Here is a 25,332-nt window from a genome sequence, read left to right as displayed (position 1 = left end):
ATTTGGAGGTTGTCATAGATCTAGCTTCACTTTAATTTAACAAGTACATCTTGCCTGCTTTGATTCAATTTTTGCTTGTTTTTTTTTCCTGTGTTGCTCTAATATAATAAAATGCATAGAAGGTAATTTTGAGCTTTAACTGCATAGGAAAAGTCGTGTTTACAATCAACTTGATTATAATAGTAATTGCTTACTGAGAAGAGTGTATCATTTTTTTTAAATTAAATTTTTGGCTTGGGTCCTGTTTAATTTGTTTTGTATGCATTTTAGTGTTCAATTCAAACTTAAATTTGGTTGTGCCAGATTGGGTTATCGTCATTTTGTGGCATAGGTGGGAAGCTGACACAGTTGTACATCTCTGTACTTTGTTGTTGTTGTTTCGTATGGCATTCACACTTCTAATTGAAGTGTGGCCTGAGGGGGGCAGACACGAGTCTATCCGTTCGGGATGCACGGTTGGATCGATCTTCGTCTGGAATCCTGTCCACTGCTGTCCCAATATGGGTGGCCCTGAGTTGACATCGCCTAATGGAGTCCTTGAAGCACATGTAACTCCCTGGGTCGCCTCAGGCTCGCTCGGCTCATTTCGTCTAGGGGGAGCAGCCTTCGGCCCCGCCAAACTTTGTAATCAGCTGGTGTGGATGCTGTGTGATGTCCCCGCCTCGCCCAAAAACAGACAGTACACCATAAGCGATTAAATGAGTACAATTTATAAAGGTTACTATAACTAAGTGATTAATAACGATACAGTATATATGAAGAGAAAAAAAATAAAGAAAAGGCGCCAAACTTATCAAAGTCCAAACCACTTCGTGCACAACCGTTGGAGCTCAATTTCTGAAGTCTTCTGGCCACCATTCGATTCCCTCCAAACTCCTCGACTCTCCAAACAGCTCAGGACCCTCCGAGTGGTCAACCAAGCACATCTAGCTTCATCCCCCCCTCCTCGGAGTACCTCCCGGCTTCGGACCCCCCTTTGGGGTCCGATCCTCGCCCAGCTTACAGCATTGCGTCCTCTCTCTCGACCCCCTCGCGCCGATCTGCCCAAAAGCCCGTCAACAAAAGCTTACAGACTCAGAAGAAAGAACATTAATCCCCATTTGGTTTACAAAGGAATACCATTCTCATTATCAGTAAATTAGCATTCCTGTTAACAAAAAGAAGCAACCCTCTTTACACACACAAGCCTTCACACGATGTCAATGTGTTGATTCAGGTCTTGGAGGACCTCTGCATTTAAAGGAGTTGTGTGTATGTTGGTGTGCAATGTGTGAAATAGGTCTGATAATGTAAAGATTTGCAATGGGAAAAGCCTTCCAGACATTCTTGGTAAGGCATCTGAAATACTAATCCTATTGAAAGAATTGATACTGTGTAGTAGGTGGCCATTTATCCCTTCCTACTCATTCCAGCATAGTCATATGGCTTCTTCAGCCCAACTGGTCCATGCCAACTAAGATTCCAATCTAAGCCAGTCTCATTTACCCACATTTGGCTGAGATCTGAACCTTTCCTATTCATATTCCTGACCAAATATCTTTCAAATATTGCTAATGGAAGTTCCCCTCTCATTTTAACCTATGCCCTCTAGTTCTTGATTCCCCAACCCTGGGAGAAAGACTGTGAGTGTTGACTGTATCTATGTCCCATTTTGAAAGAGAAGTCCAATTAGTCATCCTCCTTTGCTTGCTCTCCTCCATTATCCTGCTGTCTTTCCTCTTTTCACAATATAGATCTGAATAAGTAGTCAAAATTACTTTTGAACGTTGTACTATCTTGTCAGGCAGTGCAGCCCAGATTGTAGCTGGTCATGTGAAAAGATTTATCTTCAGCTCGTCTTTTGCTCATTATCTTGAAAGAGTACTGGTGACCAACCTACCTCCTCCACGTACTTCATTTTGCATTCTTTTGGTCAGTCAGTCAATTCAAATTCAAATTTAATCAAGTTTAATTGTCATTCAGCCATACACATGAATTCACCTAAACGAAAAAAGTGTTTCTCTGGGCCAATGTTCAAAACACAGTAGCAAGTCACATATAGCATATAGAGCACATGTAATTAGATGATAGAAAAGCATACAGTTACAAAAATAATAGTACAGCCAAGTCCCTGAGGGTCATGACCTTTTGCACCTCTGAATTTTCTTCACGTTTAGATAATAGTCCGCACTATTGTTCCTTTTACCAAAATGCATTATCATACATTTCCTAACACTGTATTCCATCTGCCACTTTTTTGGCCATTCTTCCAATTTGTCTAGGTTGTGCTGTAATCATAGGATAGGTGGAGGGGTAGCACAACCTATCCTTCCAACTATCTACGTATCATCTGCAAACTTTGCCACAAAGTTATCAATTCCATTATCCGAATCATTGACAAATAATGTGAAAAGTAGTGGTCCCAATACCGACCCCTGTGGAATACACTAGTCACTGGTAGCCAACTAGAAAAGGCCCCCTTTATTCCCACTTGCTGCTTCCTACCTGTTGGCCCTTCCTCTATCCATACCAGTATGTTTCTGATAATGTCATAGGATTTTATCTTGTTAAGCAGCCTTATGTGTGGCCCCTTCTCAAATGCATTCAGAAAATCCAAGTAAATGAAATCCAATGCCTCTCCTTTGTCCACCCTGCTTGTCTCTTCCTTGAAGAACTCTAACTCCAACCCTTCACAGAAGCCATGCTGACTTTGACTTATTTTATCATTAGTTTCCAAGTACAACAAAACCTCATCCTTAGTAATAGGTTTCAACATTTTCCCAGCCACTGCGGTTAGGCCTAACTGACCTATAATTTCCTCTCTTTTGTCTTCCTCCCTTCTTAAAGATTGGAGTGACATTTGCAATTTTCTGGTCCTCCAGGACCACGCCAGAATCAAATAATTCTAGAAAGATCATAACCATTGCATCTGTCATCTCTTCTGCAACCTCTCTCAGGACTCTGGGACATAGCCCATCTGGTCCAGGTGACTTATTTACCTTAAGACCTTCGATTTTGCCTAGCATTTTTTCCTTTGTAATAGTAATGGCATTCACTTATGCCTGACAATCACGGACCTCTAGCATACGTCTAGTGTCTTCCACAGTGAAGACTGATCCAATGTACTCTTGAAGTTCATCTGCCATTTTTTTGTCCTCCATTACAATCTCAGCAGCATCATTTTCCAGTGGTCCAATATTAACTCTCACCTCCCTTTATTCTTTATATAACTGACAAAACTTTTAGGATCCTGCTTTATATTATTGGCTAGCTTACCCTCATATTTCATCTTATCCCGTTTTATCGCTGTTTTTAGTTACCTTTTGTTGGGTTTTAAAAGCTTCCCAGTCATCCAACTTCCCACTCACTTTTGCTACATTTTATGCCCTTTCCTTGGCATTTATGCAGTCTTTAACTTCCTTTGTCAGCCCTGGTTGCCTCCCTCTGCCATTTGAGAAATTCTTCCTCTGTGGGACATATCTATCCTGTGCCTTGTGAATTATTCCCAGAAACTTCAGCCACTTCTGCTCTGCCGTCATCCCCACCAGTATCCTCTTCCAATCCACCGGGGCGAGCTCCTCTCTCATGCCTCTGCAGTTCCCTTTATTCCATTTCAATACTAATACATGTGATTTATGATTCTCTCTTTCAAATTGCAGTATGAATTCGATCATATTATGATCACAGACTCCCAAGGGGTCCTTTACATTAAGCTCTCTAATATGATCTGAGATATTACGCAATACATCTAAGGTGGCCTTTCCCTGAGTATGATCAGGCACAAGCTGCTTTAAAAAGCCGTCTCGTAGGCATTCAACAAATTCCCTCTCCTGCGATCTGGCACCAACCTGATCTTCCCAATCCCCTTACATGTTGAAGTCCACCGTTACAATTGTGACATTACCTTTATTACATGCCTTTTCCAGCTCTTTGCTATCTCAACCCCACATCTTTGCTACTATTTAGAGACCTATGTATGATTCCCTAAGTGTTTTTTTTACCCTTGCAGTTTCTTAACTCCCTCCACAAAGATTCAGCATTCTCTGACCCTATGTCACCTCTTTCTGAAGATGCAACTCCATCTCTTACCAACAGAGCCACACCACTGCCTACGCCTTCCTGTTCTTTCAACATGAAATATATCCTTTGATGTTAAGCTCCCAAATATGGTTGCCTTTTAGCCATGACTCTACCCACAACGTCATACCGACCATGAGTTTGTCCACCTTATTCTGAAAACTATGCATATTTAAATACAGCACCTTTAGTCCTGCATTCTTCACCTTATGAATTTTGCCTCTGTGTTACAATTTAACTCTTTGAGTCTGCATTTGTACCTATTCATTGGCTTGGCCAGAGAATGTAGTTTTGACTGATGCTGATTGAGGGCTAAGTATTGGTCAAGACATCGAAGACAATCCCCCTATTCCTCTTCAGAATAGATCTTTTACACTCATCCAGGAGAGCATCAGGACAACAGAGTTTTTTCATGTGGGAGACGGCAGTTTAGAGAGTTCAGCACTCCTTTGCTACTGTACTGGAATGACCATCAGCAGCTGGTGTTTGAGATTTGAATGGGTCTTTCAAGCCACAACCTTCAGTTTTTTGGAGGCAGGAGTCATAAAGAGAATCGCACAGAAACCGGTGCTATGCCTCATCCTTGTGCCTGATCCCACACCAGTCTTTCTCAATTCCCATCAACTCTTCCCTAGCTTCCACCACTCGTTTCTGCGCTGGGGTAATTCTCGGTTCCCAATTAACCTACCATCTCTATATTCCTTTTGGATGTGGGAGGGGATTGTAGCACTTGGTGAAAACCCATGCAGTCACAGGGAGAGCATGCAAACTCCATACAGACAGTACTGGAAGTCAGGGTTGAGCCAGGGCTCCCTGAGTGTGTGTCAGTAGTTCCACTGTAGAACCTAGTGGTTATTCATTGAGCCACTGTTACCGCAGAATGTAATTGATCCACAGGCAGAGTGACAAACTGCGAATGTTTGAGTATCACAGATTGGATTAGTTTTAGGGCACAACATGTTTTTTAAGTATCATATATATCAGTTTTGGTCATGGTCCCTGATCTGTGTTAATAACTCTACCAACCAAAAGTGCTACCGTTTGAATCATCCTCATAACCTGATGCGTTGAATCACTGGAGCAAAAAATTGTCCTCCCTTCCCAGAGATTGATGCAAGAAAAGTTTAAGGGAAAACTTAGTCATATTTGTGACAACTGGTTTAGGGGTATAATTTACCCATCATGGATGATGTATGAGCTTATTACATGCTTTGTAACGGAAGGGTGTTGAGTGAATATTGATTTTAATTTTTTATATTGTTTGCTGTTTTCTGAGTAATGTAAAAACAATGAATGAGCAGCTTGTTTGACGAGCTGCTGTTTGACAGGTCACCATTGGGATTTTCATCCAGCAGTCTTAATTTCACTGAGGGTATCACGATGGACCCCTTGTTAGTTCCCTGACATGAGTTAGTTGTTTATAAATTTGATGTCACCCAGATACATGGTGGTATGTGTGTTATGAATAATACGTTTGGCTGGTGCACAATAAGCATGTTATGTTTCTTCTTGATAAATGTGTTGTTCTGCTGAGCGAGAAGCTATTCTTTCTTAGTACTGAACAAGCAGACTATTGACAGATCATCAAATTGATGCCTAGTCTGTCAAATACATCAGAAGGAGAGATGTTTTGGAGTAGTAACAGGAAAATAATCTAACGTGGGGACCTTTCTAACTTTTATTTTGATCACAATTCATTTCCAGTATACACATTTAATTATATTTTTTTGCTTTCATCTCTCCTTACTCCTCAAAATAGAATATACTGGTAGATCTGACAAAATGAGAAATAACTATGAAAATCATAAAATAAAACTTAAAAACAGAAAATGCTGATAAAAATTAATTGAATTGACTTCTTACATCCTTCACATACAAAGCATTATCAAGGATGCATCGCACCCTAACCATGGACTTTTGACTCTCCTCCCATTTGGTAGGCACTACAGGAGCCTCCGCTCCTGCACCAGCAGGCACAGGAAGAACTTCTTCCCTGAGGCTGTGACCCTGCTGAACCTCACATCACAGCGCTAAGCAGTATTGAACCAATATTGTACTGTCTCAGTACTTTTGTATTTATGTGCTGTAACACTTAATTTTTATTCACAGTTACTTTGCAAATAACACTATTCTTTGCATTTCTGGTTAGATGCTAACTGCATTTCATTTGGCTTTGTATCTGTACTCGGCACAATGACAATAAAGTTGAATCTAATCTAACAAACGAGGAGTAAAAATCTTTACATTACGTCACTGTCTAAATGTGTAATTTGTAATAAATGGTATGTACAACATGGTAACATGTTTGCATCAAGATAGTTTAAGCCTTTGTGAGATTTGGTTCCCACTGTGATCTCAGTCAGTTGAGTTTGTTACCATATGCACAATTACATCTGATTCAGAAACAGGTTTATTATTATTGGCGTATGCCATGAAAATTGTTGTTTTGTGGCAGCAGACTTAATAATTACTATGTTACTGAAATAGTGCAAAAGAGAAATGATGTGGTAGTGTTTGTGGACCATTCAGAAATCTGATGGCAGAGGGAAAAGCCTGTTCCTAAAGTGTTTTGTAGGTCTTCAGGCTCCAGTACCTCCTCTCCACTAACAATAGAGAGAAGAGGGCATGTCCCGGGTGGTACCACCTTCTTGAAGATGTCCTCTGGTGGGCGGGTTCAAAATAAGTTGATTATCAAAGTACATTTATGTCACCTTGGGATTCATTTTTTTGCAGACATTTACAGGAAAATAAATATAATCGAATTTATGAAGAATTGTACATAGCAAAGATTAACAGACATCCAGTGTGCAAAATTGGATAAATCGTGCAAATAATAAAATTTAAAAATGAATAAATACATATTCAGAATGTGAATCTGTTGGTTTTGGAGTCAGTTCAGCATTGATGTGAGTGAAGTTATCCAGGCTGGTCAGGAGCTGTAGGATTATAACTGTTCCTGAACCTGGTGGTGAGGGACTTAAGGCTCCTGCGCCCTCCTGTCTGATGGTAGTAGCTAGAAGAGAGTATGGCCTGGATGACAGGAAGCCTTTGTCTTTTTTTGTGTGCTACTGTTCCTCATAGGTGTATTCAATGGTGGGGAAGGCTTTGCTTGTGATGGACTGGGTTGTATCCACCAGTTTCTGGAGATCTTTCCATTCCTGCCCATTGATGTTTTCATAACAGGCTATGATGCAACCAGTCAGAATGTGTCTATTGAGGTTTGTCAGGCTTTTAGATGACATGCTGAGTCTGCAAGCTTCTACGAAAGTAGAATTGCAGATGTGCTTTCTTTGTGATGGCACTTATGTACTGACTAGGTCCTCTGATATAGTAGTGCCAAGGAATTTAACATGACTGACCCTCTGTATCTTCAATCCCCTAATGAGGACTTGTTCATGGATTCCAACTTCTTCCTCCTCTTCTCGATAATCAATAATTGGAGTCCTGATGAAGGGTATGACTGTTTACTCCTCTCCATAGATGCTGATGTTGAGTGAGAGGTTGTTGTAGCACCACTCAATCAGATTTTCAATGCCCCTGCTATGTGCCAATTTATTATGACCTTTGATTCAGCTAACACGAGTTGTGTCATGAGCAAACTTGAATCTGGCATTGGAGATGTACTTAGCCTCAGAGTTAGCAACTTAAGAAGTGAGTAAAATGAGGCTGAACACAGTCTTGCAGTACACCTGTGTGGATGGTGATTTTGGAAGAGAAGTTGTTGCCATTCCATTCTGATTAGAATCTGCAAATGAGGAAAGCGAGGATCCAGTCACAGAAGGAGGTATTGAGGCCTAGGTCTTGGAACTTAGTGATTAGTTTCGAGGAGATGATGGTGTTGAATGCTTAATGGTTATCAATAAAGTACATCCTGATGTACTGTATGCATCTTTGTTGTCTAGTTGTTCCGGAGCAGAGTGAATAGCAAATGAAATGGCAGCTGCTGTTGACCAGTCATCACGTTGATCGTGGAAAGACCATGATCGCCTACATCAAATGTCACTGCACATAACAAACAAGCAATACATACGCTCCTGTGTTTTGTCCCTCCTAGTAGTTTTGAAAATCTGACTCATCCCTCCTTATCCCAAATTCCATATGACCTGTAAGACATGGGAGCAGAATTAAGCCATCTGGCCCATAGAGTCTGCTCCGCCATTCAATCATGGCCGATTCTTTTTTCCCCCTATCTCCATCTCAGCCTCAGTTCCTGGTCTTCTCCCTGTAACCTTTGAGGCCATGTCCAATTTTGATGCCATGTCCAAAATTCCAAGGATTAAATCCCTGAGCAATATCTCATTGTAATCCAACCCTTGAAGCCACAATCACTTTAAACAACTCTGAGCCAGCAGGCTTGCTCAACTGCCCATGTGTGGATGAGGGGAACAAATACCTTATTTCCAAACTTGTTGCTGCTACAGAACAAGCCAGGATTGTGAGTGGGGAGGAGGATATAAAGAGGACTTGAGGCCCGAGTTATCTGTGGTGTTTGGGCAGGCTGATACTTTATTACTTTATTCCTTGGGATGTAGCAGATTGAGAACTGACCTTATAGAGGTGTATAAAATCATGGAATCTTAGATAAGGTGATTACAGCTAATCCTTTTCCCAAGGAATGGGATCCAAATCTAAGGAGCATAATTTTAAAATGAGATTTTAAAGGGGCCTGGTGGTCAAACCCTATTTGCAGAAATAGTATGTGCTGCCGGAGAAAGTGGTTGTGGCAGGTACAATAGCAAAGTTTAGAAGAAGTTTGGATTAGCACATGGATAGGAGAGGTTTAGAGGGATATGGGCCAAATGCAGAAAAATGGTACCAGCTCGGTGGGCACTATGGTCAGCATGGACAAGTTGGGCCAAAGGGCCTATCCTCATGCTGTTTTACTCATTGACTTTATGACTCCATGGAGATGAGGACAGAGAGAATGTGTGGGCAAATACATGGCAGTTGCAATATAATGTGGAAAAACATGAGGAACATTGATTCAGGAAACAGGAAAGCTGCATTTGCTTTAAAATGATGGGAGATTGAAACATACTGATGCACAAAGAAACCTGGTTGTCCTTGTATACGAGTAACTGAAATGTTGCTACAGCAAGCTGTGGGAGAGGTAAATGTAAGGTTTTTACGAGAGAATTTGCGTTCAGGAGTAAATATTTCTCATTGTAGTATATAGGGCCTTGATGAAGGCTGCACCTGTATATTATGCACCGTTTGTGTAATCTGTCTGTAGTGTAGCCCTTCAATTCCAGGTGGCATTCTGGAAAATCTACTCTCTGCTCTCTCCAAGACCAGTATATTCTACCAAAGATACGTCCAGACATACCATTTAAATCAGAGCATTTTAAAGATTGAATGCTGTCTGTACACCCTTGTTGTCCATTGACTTTCAGTAACTTCTGTTCGTCATCATGGTTAAATGTAGAAAGACAGTTTGAGAAGAGACGGGATGCATGAGACTGCACAGGCTGGAATCCAGAGCGAGGAAAAGAAACTAAATTACTGGAGGCAGCATCTCTCAAAGGAAAGGGACACTCAAAAGTTTAGAGTTAAGACTGTTCATCTGGACAGATTAAATATCTCAACCCAAAATGTTGACTATCCACTTATCTCTACACATGTTGCCTGATCCACTGAATTCCTCCAGTAGTTTAAATATTGTGAAGAGATGCAAAATAATTTTAAAATGTAAAATGTTGAGAAAGAACCCATAAAGAAATAGAGAAAGAGTTGTCACTTTGATTTAACTAGTATTATTGATAAACAATGGACCACATTATTGGTCAGTTTGATGAAACTATTAGAACTTTTCCTTTTACAGCTTTGGTGAGATCTGCACCATTTACAGTGCTTTGAAAAAGTACTTGGCCCTCACAACTATTTTTACATTTTTCAGTCTCATTTTCAAAATTTAAAATGTACTGAAGTCGGGTTTTTGAGTGAATCTGCAAAACATTGTGCATCATGTCAAATCAAAATTCCAAAACCTGTCAACCACTTACTAAAACAATTGAAAAACCAAAATTGTGAAGCTGAAAAAGTATTTATCCCCTTTGTAATTACTACGCTAACTTTCCTCGGGTGCAGTACTGTATACTCCCTGAGCATCTCATCCAATATGTTGAAATAGAAAATTAGATCATCTGAATAAAAAATCCCTCTCTTGTGTAAGGTCCAACAGTATGGTAGACTTTCAACAGACCAAACAAGAAGACAAAAGAACATTCAAGACAAATCAGGGAAATGATAACAGAGAAGCACAAATCCAAGGAAGGCTATATCATATTCATAAAGCCACTGAACATACCTTGGAGCTCAGTTTAGCCCATTGTGGAAAAATATGAAACCGCAACCACATTGTCTAGGTTAGGCTGCCCCTTTAAACTTAGTTGCCAAAGAAGAATGTAAGAGAGGCTACTAAAATGCCAACAGTCACTCTGAGTGAGCTGCAAAACTCAATGGCTGCAACTGGAGAGAGATGAAGTTTATCGCTCCATAATCTCTAAGGCTTTGCACAAATAAGACTTTTTATGGAAGAAAGGAAGAAACTCTGGCTTAAAAAAAATTCTTGCCCATAAAGATTTTGCAAAGATTTTACAATCATTTAGATGATACTATAAAGATGTGGAAGAAGATCTTGCAGTCAGATGAGACTAAAATGGAACTTTTTGGCCTCAACGCTAAGCGGTATGTGTGTTGTAAATCTAATGCTGTGCATCACCCAGGTAACACCATCCCTATGGTAAAGAATGGTGGAGGTAGCAGCATAGCTATGGGGATGTTTTCAGCAGCAGGGATTGGGAATCTGGTCAGGATTGATGGAAAGACGAATGCTGATAAATAGAGATATCCTGGTTAAAAACCTGCTAGTCTTGACCAGAAGGCTTGAACTGGGGGATGGCAGGTTGAGGGTAACTTTTTCAGCAGGACAATATCACAAAGCACACTGCCAGAGTAACCATAGAGTGGCTTCAAATGAAGAAAATTGATGATGTTGAGTGGCCCAGTCAGAATCCTGACCTTAAACTGATCGAACATCTCTGGCATCACCTCAAGATTGCTGTCCTGCACCACTCCCCAACTAGTTCGGCACAGTTTGAGCAATTGTGCAAGGAGAAATCTTGCTCCACCACAGCAAAGCTAAATTTATCCAAAGAGACTACTGGTTGTAATAGCTGCAATAGTTGGTTAAACTAATTACTGAGCAAAGGGGGATGAATACGTTTGAACTGCTGATGTCTCAGTTTTAAATTTTTAGTTTTTCATGGTTTACAATTTTCCCTGCTTTCTTTTGGGCTCTACTGTGAAAATCAGAGCATATGATTCACAAATAATAATTCTCAGTAAAATTGATCAAAGTCCCTGGTTGTAATATTCATGTGGACAATGGATTGGGGTTTGATTATTTTTACAAGGCACTGTATTTTTGTGGTACATCTTGTACAAGTTACTGCTTAAAGGTCTGAAGGTAGAAAAATCACCTGGACCAGATGGTTTACACCCCTAAGTTCTGAAAGAGGAAGCTGAAGAGATGTTGGGAGCTGATTTTTCAAGAACCACTAGATTCAAGAATGATTTGAGGGATCTGGAAAATTGCATATGTCACTTCACGCTTTAAGAAGAGAGGGAGGCAAAAGACGAGAAGTTATAGGCCAGTTAGTTTGACTCAAGTGGTTGATACGATATTGGAGTCCATTATTAAGGATGAAGATTTGGGTTGCTTGGAGGCACATGATAAAGTAGGTCCAAGTCAGCATGGTTTCCTTAAGAGGAAGTCTTGTCTGACAAATCTTGTTGGAATCCTTTGAGGAAATAACAAGCAGTACAAGCAAAGGAGAATTGAAGGATGTTATATACTTGGATTTTCGCAAGGCCTTTGTCAAGGTCCTATACATGAGGTTGCTTAACAAGATAAGAGCCCTGGTATTACGGGAAAGATACAAGCATGGATAGAAGATTGGCTGACAAGCAGGAGGCAAAGAGTTGAAATAAAGGGGATCTTTTCTGGTTGGCTTCCACAGTAGTGTTCCGCAGGGCTCGCTGTTAGGATGGCTTCTTTACACATTATATGTCAGTGAAAAGGATGACGAAATTGATGGCTTTGTGGCCAAGTTTTCAGACAATACAAAGACTTCAAAGTGATTCATAAGAATGCAATATCTGTATGGTCTGTCAATGTTCAATCATAGTTTGGCAATAAAAATATTTTTTTTTCTCCTGACAGGAACTGAGAAGGTTCGACAAGCGCAAGCATGCAAGCATCTTCATGTTGTAAATCCAGACTGGTTATGGTGTTCTCTAGAACGCTGGGAAAGAGTCGAGGAAAAGTTATTTCCACTGAAAGAAGACTATGTCAGATCACAAAGGTAACCCACTGTAAACATTTATATAGCAACATTAATGTAGAGAAAGGTTGTAAAGATGCTTTGTACACAAATAGATAAAGAAAGATGCTAATTATAGGAGATAGTTGAGTCTGGTACAACAGGTGGAATTCACTGTGTTTCAGAGGATCTTGAGGGATGGAGGTCTGGCTTGAATTCCAGGTGGCTAAGGTCATCGCCCTGTACTGGTCAGGTGAAAGAGGTAGAGTCATGCAGGATGCCAGCTTTGGAAGAATGCAGGCTTCTCCCAGGTGTTGCTAACTACACTGGACACAGAAGTAGAGATTGTCAAAGACTGAAAAGTTTTCATGCAAGCTTTAAGTTGGGGAAGATAGAGAGCCAACTGGTGATTGAGACCCAGTTTATAGTAGGAGACTTAACTTGGAACATGGCCAGGAAAATGAATTGGTTGAGTCTGGGGGTGATACTGTACTAGTAAGGTGGCCTGAACTTGCAGGGGTGGCTGGTGAGGGTCTTCATGAGACTGTGGCACAAGGTGCTTGGTCTGAATAGTTTGTTGATATTAAGTATAATCTCAGGCGCATGGGTGGAGACAACACCTCTGTCCTCCTCCAAATGTAGCTTGTCCTGAAAGCTGTGCTGCGCGATCAATCACAGCTATGCTGTGGGCACAGGAGCGATTACGAAAGACGATGCTGTCATTTTTCAGGGAAACTTGGAGACACAAGAGATGATGGATGCTAGAATCTAGAGCAACTGTTAATCTGCTGGACAAACTCAGTAGGTCAAGCAGCACTTGTGTGAAGAAAGGAACTGTTAATGTTTTGGGTCAAAATTCTGCACCAAACCAACCTGTGGAAGCTGTTGGTTTGTTGTTGAGATGTTCAAATGTGTTTTTCAAATAAAATAGGGCATCTAATCTTTGTTAGTAATTCAAAAGCTTCATACAGGTTGGCTGTAGGTAGAAAATATTTCATATTATTTATAGCATGGATAGAAGATTGGCTGACTGGCAGGAAGCAAAGAGTGAGTATAAAGGGGACTTTTTCTAGGTGGCTGCTGGTGACTAGTGGTGTTCTGCAGGTGGTGGTGTTGGGCCCAGTTTTTACGTCAGTGATCTGAATGATGCAATTGATGACTTTATGGACAAGTTTGTTTGGGCGATACAAAGATAAATGGAGGGACAGGTAGCATTGAGGACGCACAGATTCTGCAGAAGGACTTGGACAGATTGGGGGAATGTGCAAAGAAGTAGCAGATGGAAGTGGGTGTTGGGAAGTGTATGGTCATGCACTTTGGCAGAAGAATAAATGCATGTACTATTTTCTAAATGGGGAGAAAAATCAAAAATTAGAGGTGCACAGGGACTTGGGATTCCTTCAGCAGGATTCCTTATAGGTTAATTTGTAGGTTGAGTTAGTGGGAAGGACATCAAATTTTATGGGGAGAAGACAGGAGAGTGGGTTTGAGAGGGATAATAAATTAGCCATGATGGAATGCTGGAGCAGACTCGATAAGTCGAAGAGCCTAATTCTGCTCCTATGTTTTATGTCTTATTGATGTTAAAAAGGGTTAAATTTTGCTATGTATGACTACCTCAGTTCTGCCTCATTAGATATTTATTAGTATTTATATCCTTTTGCAAGTTCTCGAGCTCCATATAGCATCTTCTGATATTAATGAATTTTTTATTCTGGCATGATGTCAGAGATTTCTAAGAGAGGACAGAAATGTTAGAGGTACTCTGCATTATTCGAACTATGCCCACAGCTTATCTTTTATCTCTCTGAGCTGTGAATAAAATCTGAAGTCCCTAGTTGCCTTCAGCAGAGCTTTTCCAAGTATCAGACTAATGCTTCACACTTGCCATATGATGCCCTAAATGCATCTGTGAGCCATGGTTGAGTGGAATGATATAACCCTGAGAATTTTAAATTTGGTAAACCAGTCCTCATTACACACTGGAGTAGAAATGTATCCTTTGTTCCATGTGCTGCAACAACAGGATAACAGCAACCACATTTTTGCTGATTGGAGATTCGGTTTTCACCTCCATCATCTTTAAAGCTTTGATGCTTTACCATTCAAAATTCCATTAATTATCACCCAAGTATTACTTCTCAGCTGTAAAGTGGTGATAGTTTCCATTTCTGAAACTGCCAGTGGTCTATAGTACCCACCTGTCTTCCGATTAATCCATGGATTGTTGTCAGCTGTTTTGTTTTCAGCCACCTGGAAATCAATATTTGGGATAATGTCCTCTGTATGGTCCTCCTCTTTAATCTTTCTCAAAGCCTAGTGCTTCAGCCAAGCTCTCAGACCCAATATTTCATAGTCATGGTGTCAATTATTCTGGGGATCTCACTTTTGTAATGATCCTTGGTGTAGTTTTCTTTATTATGAACACCACAGTGCCCTTAAAAGTATTCAGCCCCCAACCCTTTGTTCACCATAATGAGTATTACCACAAAGAGCAAATCTGCAGATGCTGGAAATCCAAGCAACACACACAAAATGCTAGAGGAGCTCAGCAGGCTAGGCAATATCTATGGAAAAGAATAGAGTTGACATTTCGGGCTGAAACCCTTCATCGAGACTGGAGAAAAAAAAGATGAGTCAGAGTAAGAAGTTGGGGGGTGGGGGGGGGAAGGTACAGAAGATGATAGGTGAAACCAGGAGTGGGGAGGAGTGAAGTACATAGCAGGGAAGTTGATTAGTGAAAAAGATGCAGGGCTGGAGAAGGGGTAATCTAATGAGAGGACAGAAGGCATAGAAGAAAGAAAAGAGAGAGGTGATGGGTAGGTAAGGAGATAAGGTGAGAGAGGGAAATGGGAATGGTGAGGAGGACAGGGAGCATTACAGGAAGTTTGAGGAATTGATATTCATGTTATGAGGTTGGAGTCTACTCTGACGGAATATTAGGTATTGTTTCTCCAACCTGAGTGTGGCCTCATCGTGGCAGTAGAGGAGGTCATGGACTGACATGTTAAAATGGGAAGTGGAATTAAAATGGGGGCCATGAGGAGATTCCGCTTTTATTTTGGCGGATGAAGCCTAGGGGCTCGGTGAAAGGGTTTCCAATATACGTTGGCCTCATCAATATACAGGACGCCACACCATGAGCACCAGATACAGTAGGTGACCCCAACATACTCACAGGTGAAGTATCACCTCACCTGGAAGGATTGTTTGTTGCCCTGAATGGTGGTGAGAACGACAAATTTTGATCAATTTAACTGAGAATCTTTATTTGTGAATCATAATGTTTTTCACTGTAGAGCCCAAAAACCCTATGAAACACTAAAAATTCAAAAACTGAGATGTTAGCAGTTCAAAACTGTTCATCCCCCTGTGCTCAGTACTTAGTTGAAACCCCTATGGCATCTATTATAGCCTATAGTCTTTTTGGATAAGTCATCTATGAGATTTGCACAATGTGATGGAGCAAGATTTGCCCATTCCTCCATGCAAAATTGCTGAAGCTGTGCCAGGTTAGTTGCTGAGTGGCACTGGACAGCAATTGAGGTCTTGTCAGAGATGTTCAATCCATTTAAGGTCATGACTCTGGTTGGGCCACTCAAGAACATCGATTTTCTTCTTTTGAAGCCACTCCATAGTTGCTCTGGCAGTTTAAGCTTTCTGGTCAAGGCTAGCTGGTTTTTTACCCAGTATGTCTCTGTAATTAGCAGCATTAATCTTCCTATCAATCCTGACCAGATCCCCAGTTCCTGCTGCTGACAACACTGCCATAGCCATGATGTTACCTCCACCATACTTTACAGAAGGGATGATGTTACCTGGCTGATGCGCAGTATTAAAATTACAAGACACATTCCACTTAGTGCTGAGGCCAAAAAGTTCAATTTTAGTCTCATCTGACCTTATAACCTATTTCCACATCTTTACAGTATCGTCTAAGTTAAGTTTTGCAGAGTCTTTACAGGCAAGGATATCCTTTTTTTTAAATATAAGGCAGACCTTCTTCCTTGCCATTCTTCCATAGCACCCATTTTGAGCAAGGCCTTAGAGATTGTGGAGCCATGAGCTTCATCTCCAGTTGCAGCCATTTTCTTCTGCAGCTCACTAAGAGCGACAGTTGGTATCACAATAGCCTCCCTTACAAGTGCCATTCTTCTCCAGTGACTTAGCTTAGAGCTATGCAGTGTGGCTGTGGTTTTGTATCTTTTCCTACTTTTTAAGATGGACTTCACTGAGCTGTGAGGTAAAATGTGATAATATTTGTGGGGCTGAATACTTTTCAAGGCACTGTATATGAAAATACTCCTTACACTGAATCAAATCTATCAACATCTACTAATGCATTTGTTTCTGCCTTTTCCACAGAGTCAGCAGCCCTGCTAGTTTCCCTGAACTTCAAAGTAGCTTCCAAACACCGTTGTTTCATCCAACTCCCATTCACCCGAAAGTGCAGCCTGGACCGGATGTCCGCATTTACGATCCCAACACTGGGAAGCTAATCCGGAAGGACTCCCAGGGAAACAAACAGTCCACATACATCCAAGCTCCAGCAGCTCCTGTTAAGTTACCGGTTCATGGAGAACAATCATCATTCAGGTAATGGTCCCAGAAAACTGCTGCATACTCAGCAATCTATTTAGGTCAGCTGTTCTCTTTAAAAATTGTTGTAATCAATAAGGTGAGAGGACAAATGTAAAATAGAATTATCATTGTCAGTTGCTGCCTGTGTATTGTAAGGAGCAGAGAGGACGTGTGGACAATGACCACATTGACAGAATAGATTGCAAAAGATTTTTGTGAAGTTATTTAAAGCAGTTTTGGAAGCTGAGAGTTTATATTTGCATGTCCCACTGCTGAATGACAGCCAGCAAATCCTCACTGCCAATCTCACAAATGCCATTTGTTGTATTGCATCTTAATATTTCCTCTGAACACTTGCCCAAAGTGGAAAGAAGTAGACTTGCAAAATGTTGATGGATGTAAATAAAAATCACTTGTAAGGTTGCATGTGTTATCCTTCATGCAACCAGTCTTGGGAGGGTTCATAATATGGAGACCAGATGTATTTGGTTGAACTGGCAGGTAAATACAGTGAAGCTTGATGATGTGCTAGAAGGATAGAAGCAGTGTTCGCTCAACCATCTTGTCAGCTGGGGCTGACCCATCTTCTGTGACCTCTTGAGGGGTGAACAATGTTGTTAAAGAATCTGTTGATTTATATAAGTGAATATGGCTGAATATTAAATGGTTTGGAAATATAAACCTTTATTTCAAAATGGTTCATTTAAAACTTATGGGAAGTGTGAATTTTATCTGTGTAATACTGTTTGTAAACTATTGACACTCAGTTTGCATTTCCAGTCATTCACTATTGCATTTTTAACTGAACACTCATTTGTTTCTTGAACTATAAATAAATAAATTTATTCCCTGCAACCTGGGTAATTAATTTCAATTAAGGCGCACAGCTCTTCCCCATTGCCAAATATTGAGAGGCTATTATGGATTTATTGAGTATGCCTGTGAGAAAATGAATCTCAGGGTTGTATGACAGCATATGTACTTCGATAACAAATTTATTTTGACACTTTTACTATTGTACATACAGCACAGTATGGGTCCTTCAGCCCACAGTGTTGTGCTGACCTATGTAAGTCCTACCTGAATCTAACCCTTCCCTTCGAAACAGCCCATAACCTTCCATTTGTCTTACACCTGTGTGCCTATCTAAGAGTCTTTTACAAGTCCTTATTGCATCACCTTCCACCATCATCCCTGGCCGTGCGTTCTAAGTACCTACCACTCTTCATGTAATAAAAAAAATTGCCTCTGACATCTCCCCTAAACTTCCCTCCACTCACCTTAAACTGATGTCCTCTGATATTTCCATTGCTGCCCTGGGAAAAGTAGTGCTGGCTGTCCACACTATCTAGTCCTGTCATAATCTTAGTACACTTCTATCAAGTTGCCTCTCATCTTCTTTTGTTACAAAGAGAAAAGCACTAGCTCTCGCAAGCTTTCCTCATAAGACATTTTCTCTGATCGAAGGAGCATCCTGGTAAATCTCTACATCCTATCTAATGCTTCCTCATTCTTATGAGGCAACCAGAACTGAAATCCAAGCGTGGTCTAACTGGAGTTTTATAGAGCAGCAACCTCAGACTGGCTGTGATTGGTTAGCTGTGAAAGAAATATTTCTTTAACGTGGAGCAATCCTGTCCTGAGTATTATGATTTACAAATTTCAGTCCGCTCCCAGGAGTGCACTAGCTGGTATTTGTATATCTTGCATGGGATATTTGAGAATATTGCAAGTTTCAATGCCTTGAATGTAACTGAAAGGAATTTGTACACTTTCCTGATCAAAAAGGTGACACCTTGAATAGAGGCCACCTGGTATTGAAGGAGTTGGGTGAACAGAGCAGCCATAACTAGAACAAATGGTTGGGTAGGTGAACAAACCAAGTTGCCATGGAGAATTGTAATGGGGGCAAGGGGGATGGAGGAAGAGTTGAGGATCACATGAAAGTGGCCAGAAGTGAATCATAGGATTTGATTTCTGATTAGACAAGGCAAAGGGGTATGGAATTAATTTTTGGGCATGAGGAGATGGATATTTCTGTTGTGGTGAAGTAAAAATTGGATGTAAAGGTGAGGCTGGTGCCAAAGAATCAGTGGTAAGTTTGGCAGTTAGCTTTGTGGGGATCTCACTCCAGTAGTTCACTGTGAAAACTTTATTGTCCTAGAAGGCCTGGGTAGCAGTTGGTTCAATGACAGCTTGGTCTAATTATCTACACAATATTCCAACAGGAATGGTGCACAAGGAATAATATCATCTCTTGTGTAAAGACATCAGAGTGCAGATGCAGGAATCTGGAGCAACACTCCACTGGAGGAAGTCAGAAGGTCAAGCTGCATCTGTTGTTGGGGAGTAAGGGAATTGTTGACATTTCGGGTTGAAATGAGGGAGGAGAGGAGAGATGGTATAAAGAGTAGGTGGAGTGGTGAAACCTAATAGTAGTTGATTGGTGGATCAAGTAGTGGTGAAGGATGGCGGGTAGATGGGGTCAGGAGGGGTACAGGTGGGAATTGGGGAAACACAGGCTGGCAGGAGCAAGCTGAAGGGAGAGGAGGTAAAACATGGATGTAGCTATGAGGATCATAAACAGTAACACAAAGGCCTGGTTTATTATTGTCGTGGATACAGTGAAAAGCTTTGTATGTGTACCATCCAGAAAGGTCTTCCATTAATAAGTCTTAGGTAGTACACTAGGAAAGCAATTACAGCATTTAGAATATGCCATTACAGTTGAGGGAAAAATACAGCGCAGGTAGACAAATGAGGTGCACGGGCCATGACATGGTAGCTTGAAAGATTAAGTTCGTGTTTATTGCACAAGAAGTCCATTCATGAGTCTTATAACAGTGTGATAGAAGCTGTCCTTGACCCTGGTGGTATGCTTTCTCAAGCTTTTGTATCTTCTGCCTGTTGGGAGGTGGATGAAGGAGGAGTGCCTGGGGTGGAAGGGATCTTAGATTACGTTAGCTGCGTTTCTAAAGCAGCGAGAAGTGTAAGCAATCAGTGCAGGGGAAACTGGTTTTCATGATACATTGGGCCTATATTCACAACTCTCTGCAATTCCTTGCGGTCTAGGGCAGCACAGTTGTGTTATCAGGCTGCGAATAACCCAGCCTACCCACTCTCTCGTTATAACTGCAGCCCTGTATTCCAGGCAATAATCGGCAAAGTGTATGCCACAAAGATTGGGTATTTCTGCTCTTTTGAGTATCTCAGAAATTTCACTCAAGTTCATATAACATATATTAAAGGCATAATTTGTGGAACAGAAGTAACAAAGGAAAAAAAATAGACAAAATTGAAGAGAGAATTAATTGAATTTAAAGGAACAAGCTTGACAACTTTTCTTTGGGGGAGAATAAAGATGAGGCAGAACCAACTGCTCACTCCAGTAGGTTGATCACAATCCATAGGGAATAAAAAACTACAGTAGTCTCTCCCTTCAAAACCAAGACTTGGAACGAGTAAGATGAATAAAACATCTTTGCTCATTCACTTTCTTGTAATTCAGCTTCCTGGGAGTTGGGATTTCTGACAGAGATGAAAAACTCTTCAAAAATCACCCAATAACTCCCTGTGACCATGTGAATAGGATAACAGCACACAATTAATCAATTTAAGAATTTGTAAATATCCAAAGTTAGCCCCCAGTATAGGCAAATGAACAGAAAAATTGCTCTTCCTTTCCACGTGGGTTAGAGTAGTTTAATAATGACAGAATATCAACCACATACCAATAAGGATGAAAATGTATACTGCGTTTACTTCATAACTTTGTGTTCCTCTTTAGATATTACTCCTGTACTGAGCTGTATTCAGCAGGAGATCAGACCTTGCCATATTAAATGCTCAGCAAGTCATTCCATCATCAATCCATGGGGTGAAACGGTGGAATAGAGGTTAGCAACGTACTATTGTGGCTCAGGACAATCCATAGTTCTTTTCTGGTGCTATCTGTAAGAAATTTGTACATTCTCCCTGTAAACCATGTGGATTTCCTCCCATGGTCCAAAGATGAATTGGTTAGTGGGTTAATTCGTCACTGTAAATTGTCCTGCGATTAGTCTAGGGTTAAATAGATGGGTTGCTGGGTGGTGCCTCTCGTTGGGCTGGAAGAGCCTGTTCAGTGCTTCTTCTTTCTTTTTCAATCTTTTTATTAAATTTCATATATAAAAAAAAACAACACAAAATAATGAATAGATTACAGATTCAATAAACTTGAGATTACATTAGTAATAGGATAATAATATCCTATTAAAACATCCATCAACAAAAGGTACATAAATCAATCAAGTCTATATAAATATATATGAAAAACAAAAATAATCGTCGAAAAAAGAAGAAAAAAAAATTGAAATTATATATGAGAAAAAATATATATTGAAAAAAAATACTAAACTAAAACTAACATGGGCAATAATAGCACTTTATAAATATATAAAGGTGTCAAGAAAAGAACTCCAGAACTCCATACCTGAACAAGTATAAGTAGAGAAAAGGATCTGAAATAAGCCAAATTAATTCATATGAAAGTGTCGAATAAATGGTCCCCAGGTTTCTTCAAATTTAATTGAAGAATCAAAGATAGTGCTTCTGATTTTTTCCAAACTCAGATAAGAAATAGTTTGGGAGAACCACTGAAATGTAGTAGGAGGATTTACTTCTTTCCAGTTTTGTAATATAGACCTTCTGGCAATTAATGTTACAAAGGCAATCATTCGTCTGATTGAAGGGGAAAGCTGATTGCCATCTTCATTTGGTATACCGAAAATTGCAGTAATAAAATGGGGTTGTAAATCGATATTCCATACTGAGGAAATGACATCAAAAATGTCCTTCCAATAGTTATGTAAAGTGGGACATGTCCAAAACATGTGAGTCAATGAAGCCACTTCTAAGTGACATCTGTCACATTGAGGATTAATATGCGAATAAAATCGGGCAAGTTTATCTTTAGACATATAAGCTCTATGTACAATTTTAAATTGTATTAAAGCATGTTTAGCACAAATAGAGGAGGAATTAACCATTTGTAAAATTTTTTCCCATTTATCTGTTGATATATTACATCGAAGTTCTTTTTCCCATTCTTGTCTAATTCTATCCGATATTTCTGGCTGTATCTTCATAATCATGTTATAAATAAAAGCTACTAATCCCTTCTGACAAGGATTAAAAGTAAAAATCAAATCTGAAAAATCCGATGGAGTTGAGTTAGGAAAAGATGGAAGAATTTTATGTAAGAAATTTCTAATTTGTAAGTATCTAAAAAAATTAGATTTAGGTAATTCAAATTTGTTGGATATTTGATCAAAAGACATCAAAGTACCTTCAAAAAAAAGATCACGAAAACATTTTATACCTTTCCTTTTCCATATACTAAAAGCTTGATCTGTCAATGAAGGTTTAAAAAAAAAATTACATAAAATAGGGCTGTCCAGAGCAAAGTTTTTCAGATTAAAGAATTTGCGAAATTGAAACCAAATTCGTAGTGTATGTTTAACAACAGGGTTAGATATCTGTTTATTGAATTTGGCTAAATCAATAGGAAGAAAAGAACCAAGAACGGAAAATATAGAATATCCCTTAACCTCACTACATTCCAAATTTACCCACTGTGGGCACACAGGTGAATCCAAATCTAGTTTCCAGTACATTAGGTTACGAATATTATTCGCCCAATAATAAAATCTAAAGTTAGGTAAAGCTAAACCACCATCTTTTTTAGACTTTTGTAATTGCCTTTTGCTTAACCTAGGATTTTTATTTTGCCACACAAATGAGGAAATTTTTGAATCAATATTATCAAAAAAAGATTTAGGAATAAAAATTGGTAAAGCTTGGAATAAATATAAAAATTTCGGTAAAATCATCATTTTAATAGCATTAATCCGACCAACTAATGATAAAAATAAGGGAGACCATCTAGTAGTAAGTTGCTGAATTTGATGAAGCATAGGTAAAAAATTCAGTCCAAATAAATCTTTATATTTCTTGGTGATTTTTATACCTAAATAGATAAAGTTATCAGTAACAACTTTAAATGGCATCCTATCACTCAATAAAGTTTGCGCGTTTAAAGGGAATAACTCACTCTTATCTAAGTTTAACTTATAACCAGAAAAGCTACCAAATTGAGCCAACAAGGATAAAATAGCAGGAATAGACCTACTAGGATTAGAAATATATAACAACAAATCATCAGCATAAAGCGATAATTTGTATAACTTCTCATTACGGGTAATACCAAAAATATTAGGAGACTCACGAATAGCAATAGCTAAAGGTTCTAATGCAATATTAAATAATAAAGGACTTAAAGGACAACCTTGTCTCGTACCACGAGATAATTGAAAAAAAGAGGATCTATAATTATTTGTAAGAACAGAAGCAACAGGTTTATAATATATTAATTTAATCCATGATATAAAATTAGGACTAAAATTAAAGTTTCTCAATGCATTAAATAAATATGTCCATTCAACTCTATCAAAGGCTTTTTCAGCATCTAATGAGATAACACATTCTGGGGTTGTAGGTGATGAAGTATAAATTATGTTAATCAATTTTCTAATATTAAAAAAGGAATATCGATTCCTAATAAAACCAGTTTGATCTTCTGAAATAATCTGTGGTAATACCTTTTCTAATCTAATGGCTAAAATTTTTGTAAGAATCTTAGAGTCTACATTTAATAATGATATAGGGCGATAAGATGCACATAAGGTAGGATCTTTATCTTTTTTAAGAATTAAAGAGATAGTAGCTTCATAAAACGATTGAGGTAGTCTCTTCTTAACAAACGCATCATTAAAGATTTCACACAGCCAAGGAGAAAGCAATAAAGAAAAAGTTTTTAAAAATTCTACAATAAAACCATCAGGACCAGGAGCTTTCCCTGAACTCATTGATGAGATAGCCTCTCTTATTTCATCCATAGAAATAGGAGCATCAAGCAAGCTACAATCTTCATCTATCAGTTTAGGAATATTCAAATTATTAAAAAAATTATCCATCGTAAACCGGTCACCGTCAAATTCTGATTGATATAAAGATTTATAAAAATCTTGAAAAGTGTTATTGATTTCTTTATAATCAGTAGTTAAATTACCGTCTTGTTTACGAATTTTAATAATTTGTCGCTTAGTCGAAATAGCTTTTAATTGATTAGCTAACAATTTACCAGTTCGATCACTATGAATATAAAATTGAGCCCTAGTCTTAATTAATTGATTCTCAATTGAAGAAGATAATAATAAACTATGTTCCATTTGAAGCTCAACTCTCTTCTTATAAAGTTCTTTGGTAGGAGTAACGGAATAAATCTTATCAATTTCTTTAATTTTATCCACCAATAAAGCTATATCTGAATATCTTTGTTTTCTTTTACCAGCGGAATATGAAATAATTTGTCCACGAATAAAAGCCTTGAAAGAGTCCCAAAGTATTCCTTTATCAATCTCTTCATTATAGTTTGTTGAAAAAAATAAGTCAATTTGTTGTTTTATGAAGGTAATAAATTCTGGATCTTGAAGTAAAGTAGCATTAAGTCTCCAAGATCTAGTATTGATAGAAGAATCCGAAATCTTGATAAATAACTTCAAAGGCGCATGATCCGAAATAGCAATAGAATCGTATTTACAATCAATAACATCTGTTAATAAACGATGATCAATAAGAAAGTAATCAATTCTAGAATAACTATGATATACATGTGAAAAAAATGAAAATTCTTTATCTTTAGGGTTCAAAAACCGCCATATTTCAGTAATTCCAGAATCAACCATAAAAGAATTAATAAATAAAGCTGATCTATTCGGAAGAGTTCGAATAGGTTTAGATCTATCCATCGAAGGATTCAAACAACAATTAAAGTCTCCACCCATAATCAACATATATTCATTCAAATTAGGAAGAGAAGTAAATAAACGTTTAAAAAATTCAGGACAATCAAAGTTTGGAGCATAAATATTAACTAAAACAACTTTCCGATTAAAAAGTGAACCAGTTATCAACAAAAATCTACCCTGTGGATCAGAAATAATTTCATAATGTGTAAACGAAATTGAGGCGTCTATAAAAATAGACACACCCCTAATTTTAGCGGTACAATTTGAGTGAAATTGTTGTCCTTTCCAGAACCTAAAAAAACGTTGATTATCCTCCCTCCTAATGTGGGTCTCCTGTGCAAAAATAATATTAGCGTTCAATCTATGGAATACTTTAAATATTTTTTTACGTTTAATCGGATGATTTAAACCATTAGTATTCCACGAGATAAAGTTAATAGATTTATCCATCATACCAATATTAATTGTGTGTATCATAAAAGGTTAAAAAGACACATAACCCACAATTTAGGAAGAAGGAAAAT

The 25,332-nt window shown here is 38.9% G+C and overlaps 1 protein-coding gene across 2 annotated transcripts in view; it reads left to right on the top strand.

Moving 5' to 3' along the window:
• Positions 1-25,332, top strand: part of ctdp1 (CTD (carboxy-terminal domain, RNA polymerase II, polypeptide A) phosphatase, subunit 1) — a 324,193-nt gene that overhangs the window by 82,073 nt on the left and 216,788 nt on the right. For both annotated transcript variants that reach the window (XM_059972529.1, XM_059972536.1), the window contains exons 9-10: positions 12,281-12,422; positions 16,746-16,976. In XM_059972529.1, the coding sequence (XP_059828512.1) occupies positions 12,281-12,422; positions 16,746-16,976 (373 nt within the window). The remainder of the gene's footprint in view (positions 1-12,280; positions 12,423-16,745; positions 16,977-25,332) is intronic.

This window comes from Hypanus sabinus, chromosome 1, assembly GCF_030144855.1.
Source record: "Hypanus sabinus isolate sHypSab1 chromosome 1, sHypSab1.hap1, whole genome shotgun sequence".
NCBI lineage: Eukaryota > Metazoa > Chordata > Chondrichthyes > Myliobatiformes > Dasyatidae > Hypanus > Hypanus sabinus.
This window is presented reverse-complemented; position numbering and strand designations above follow the sequence as displayed.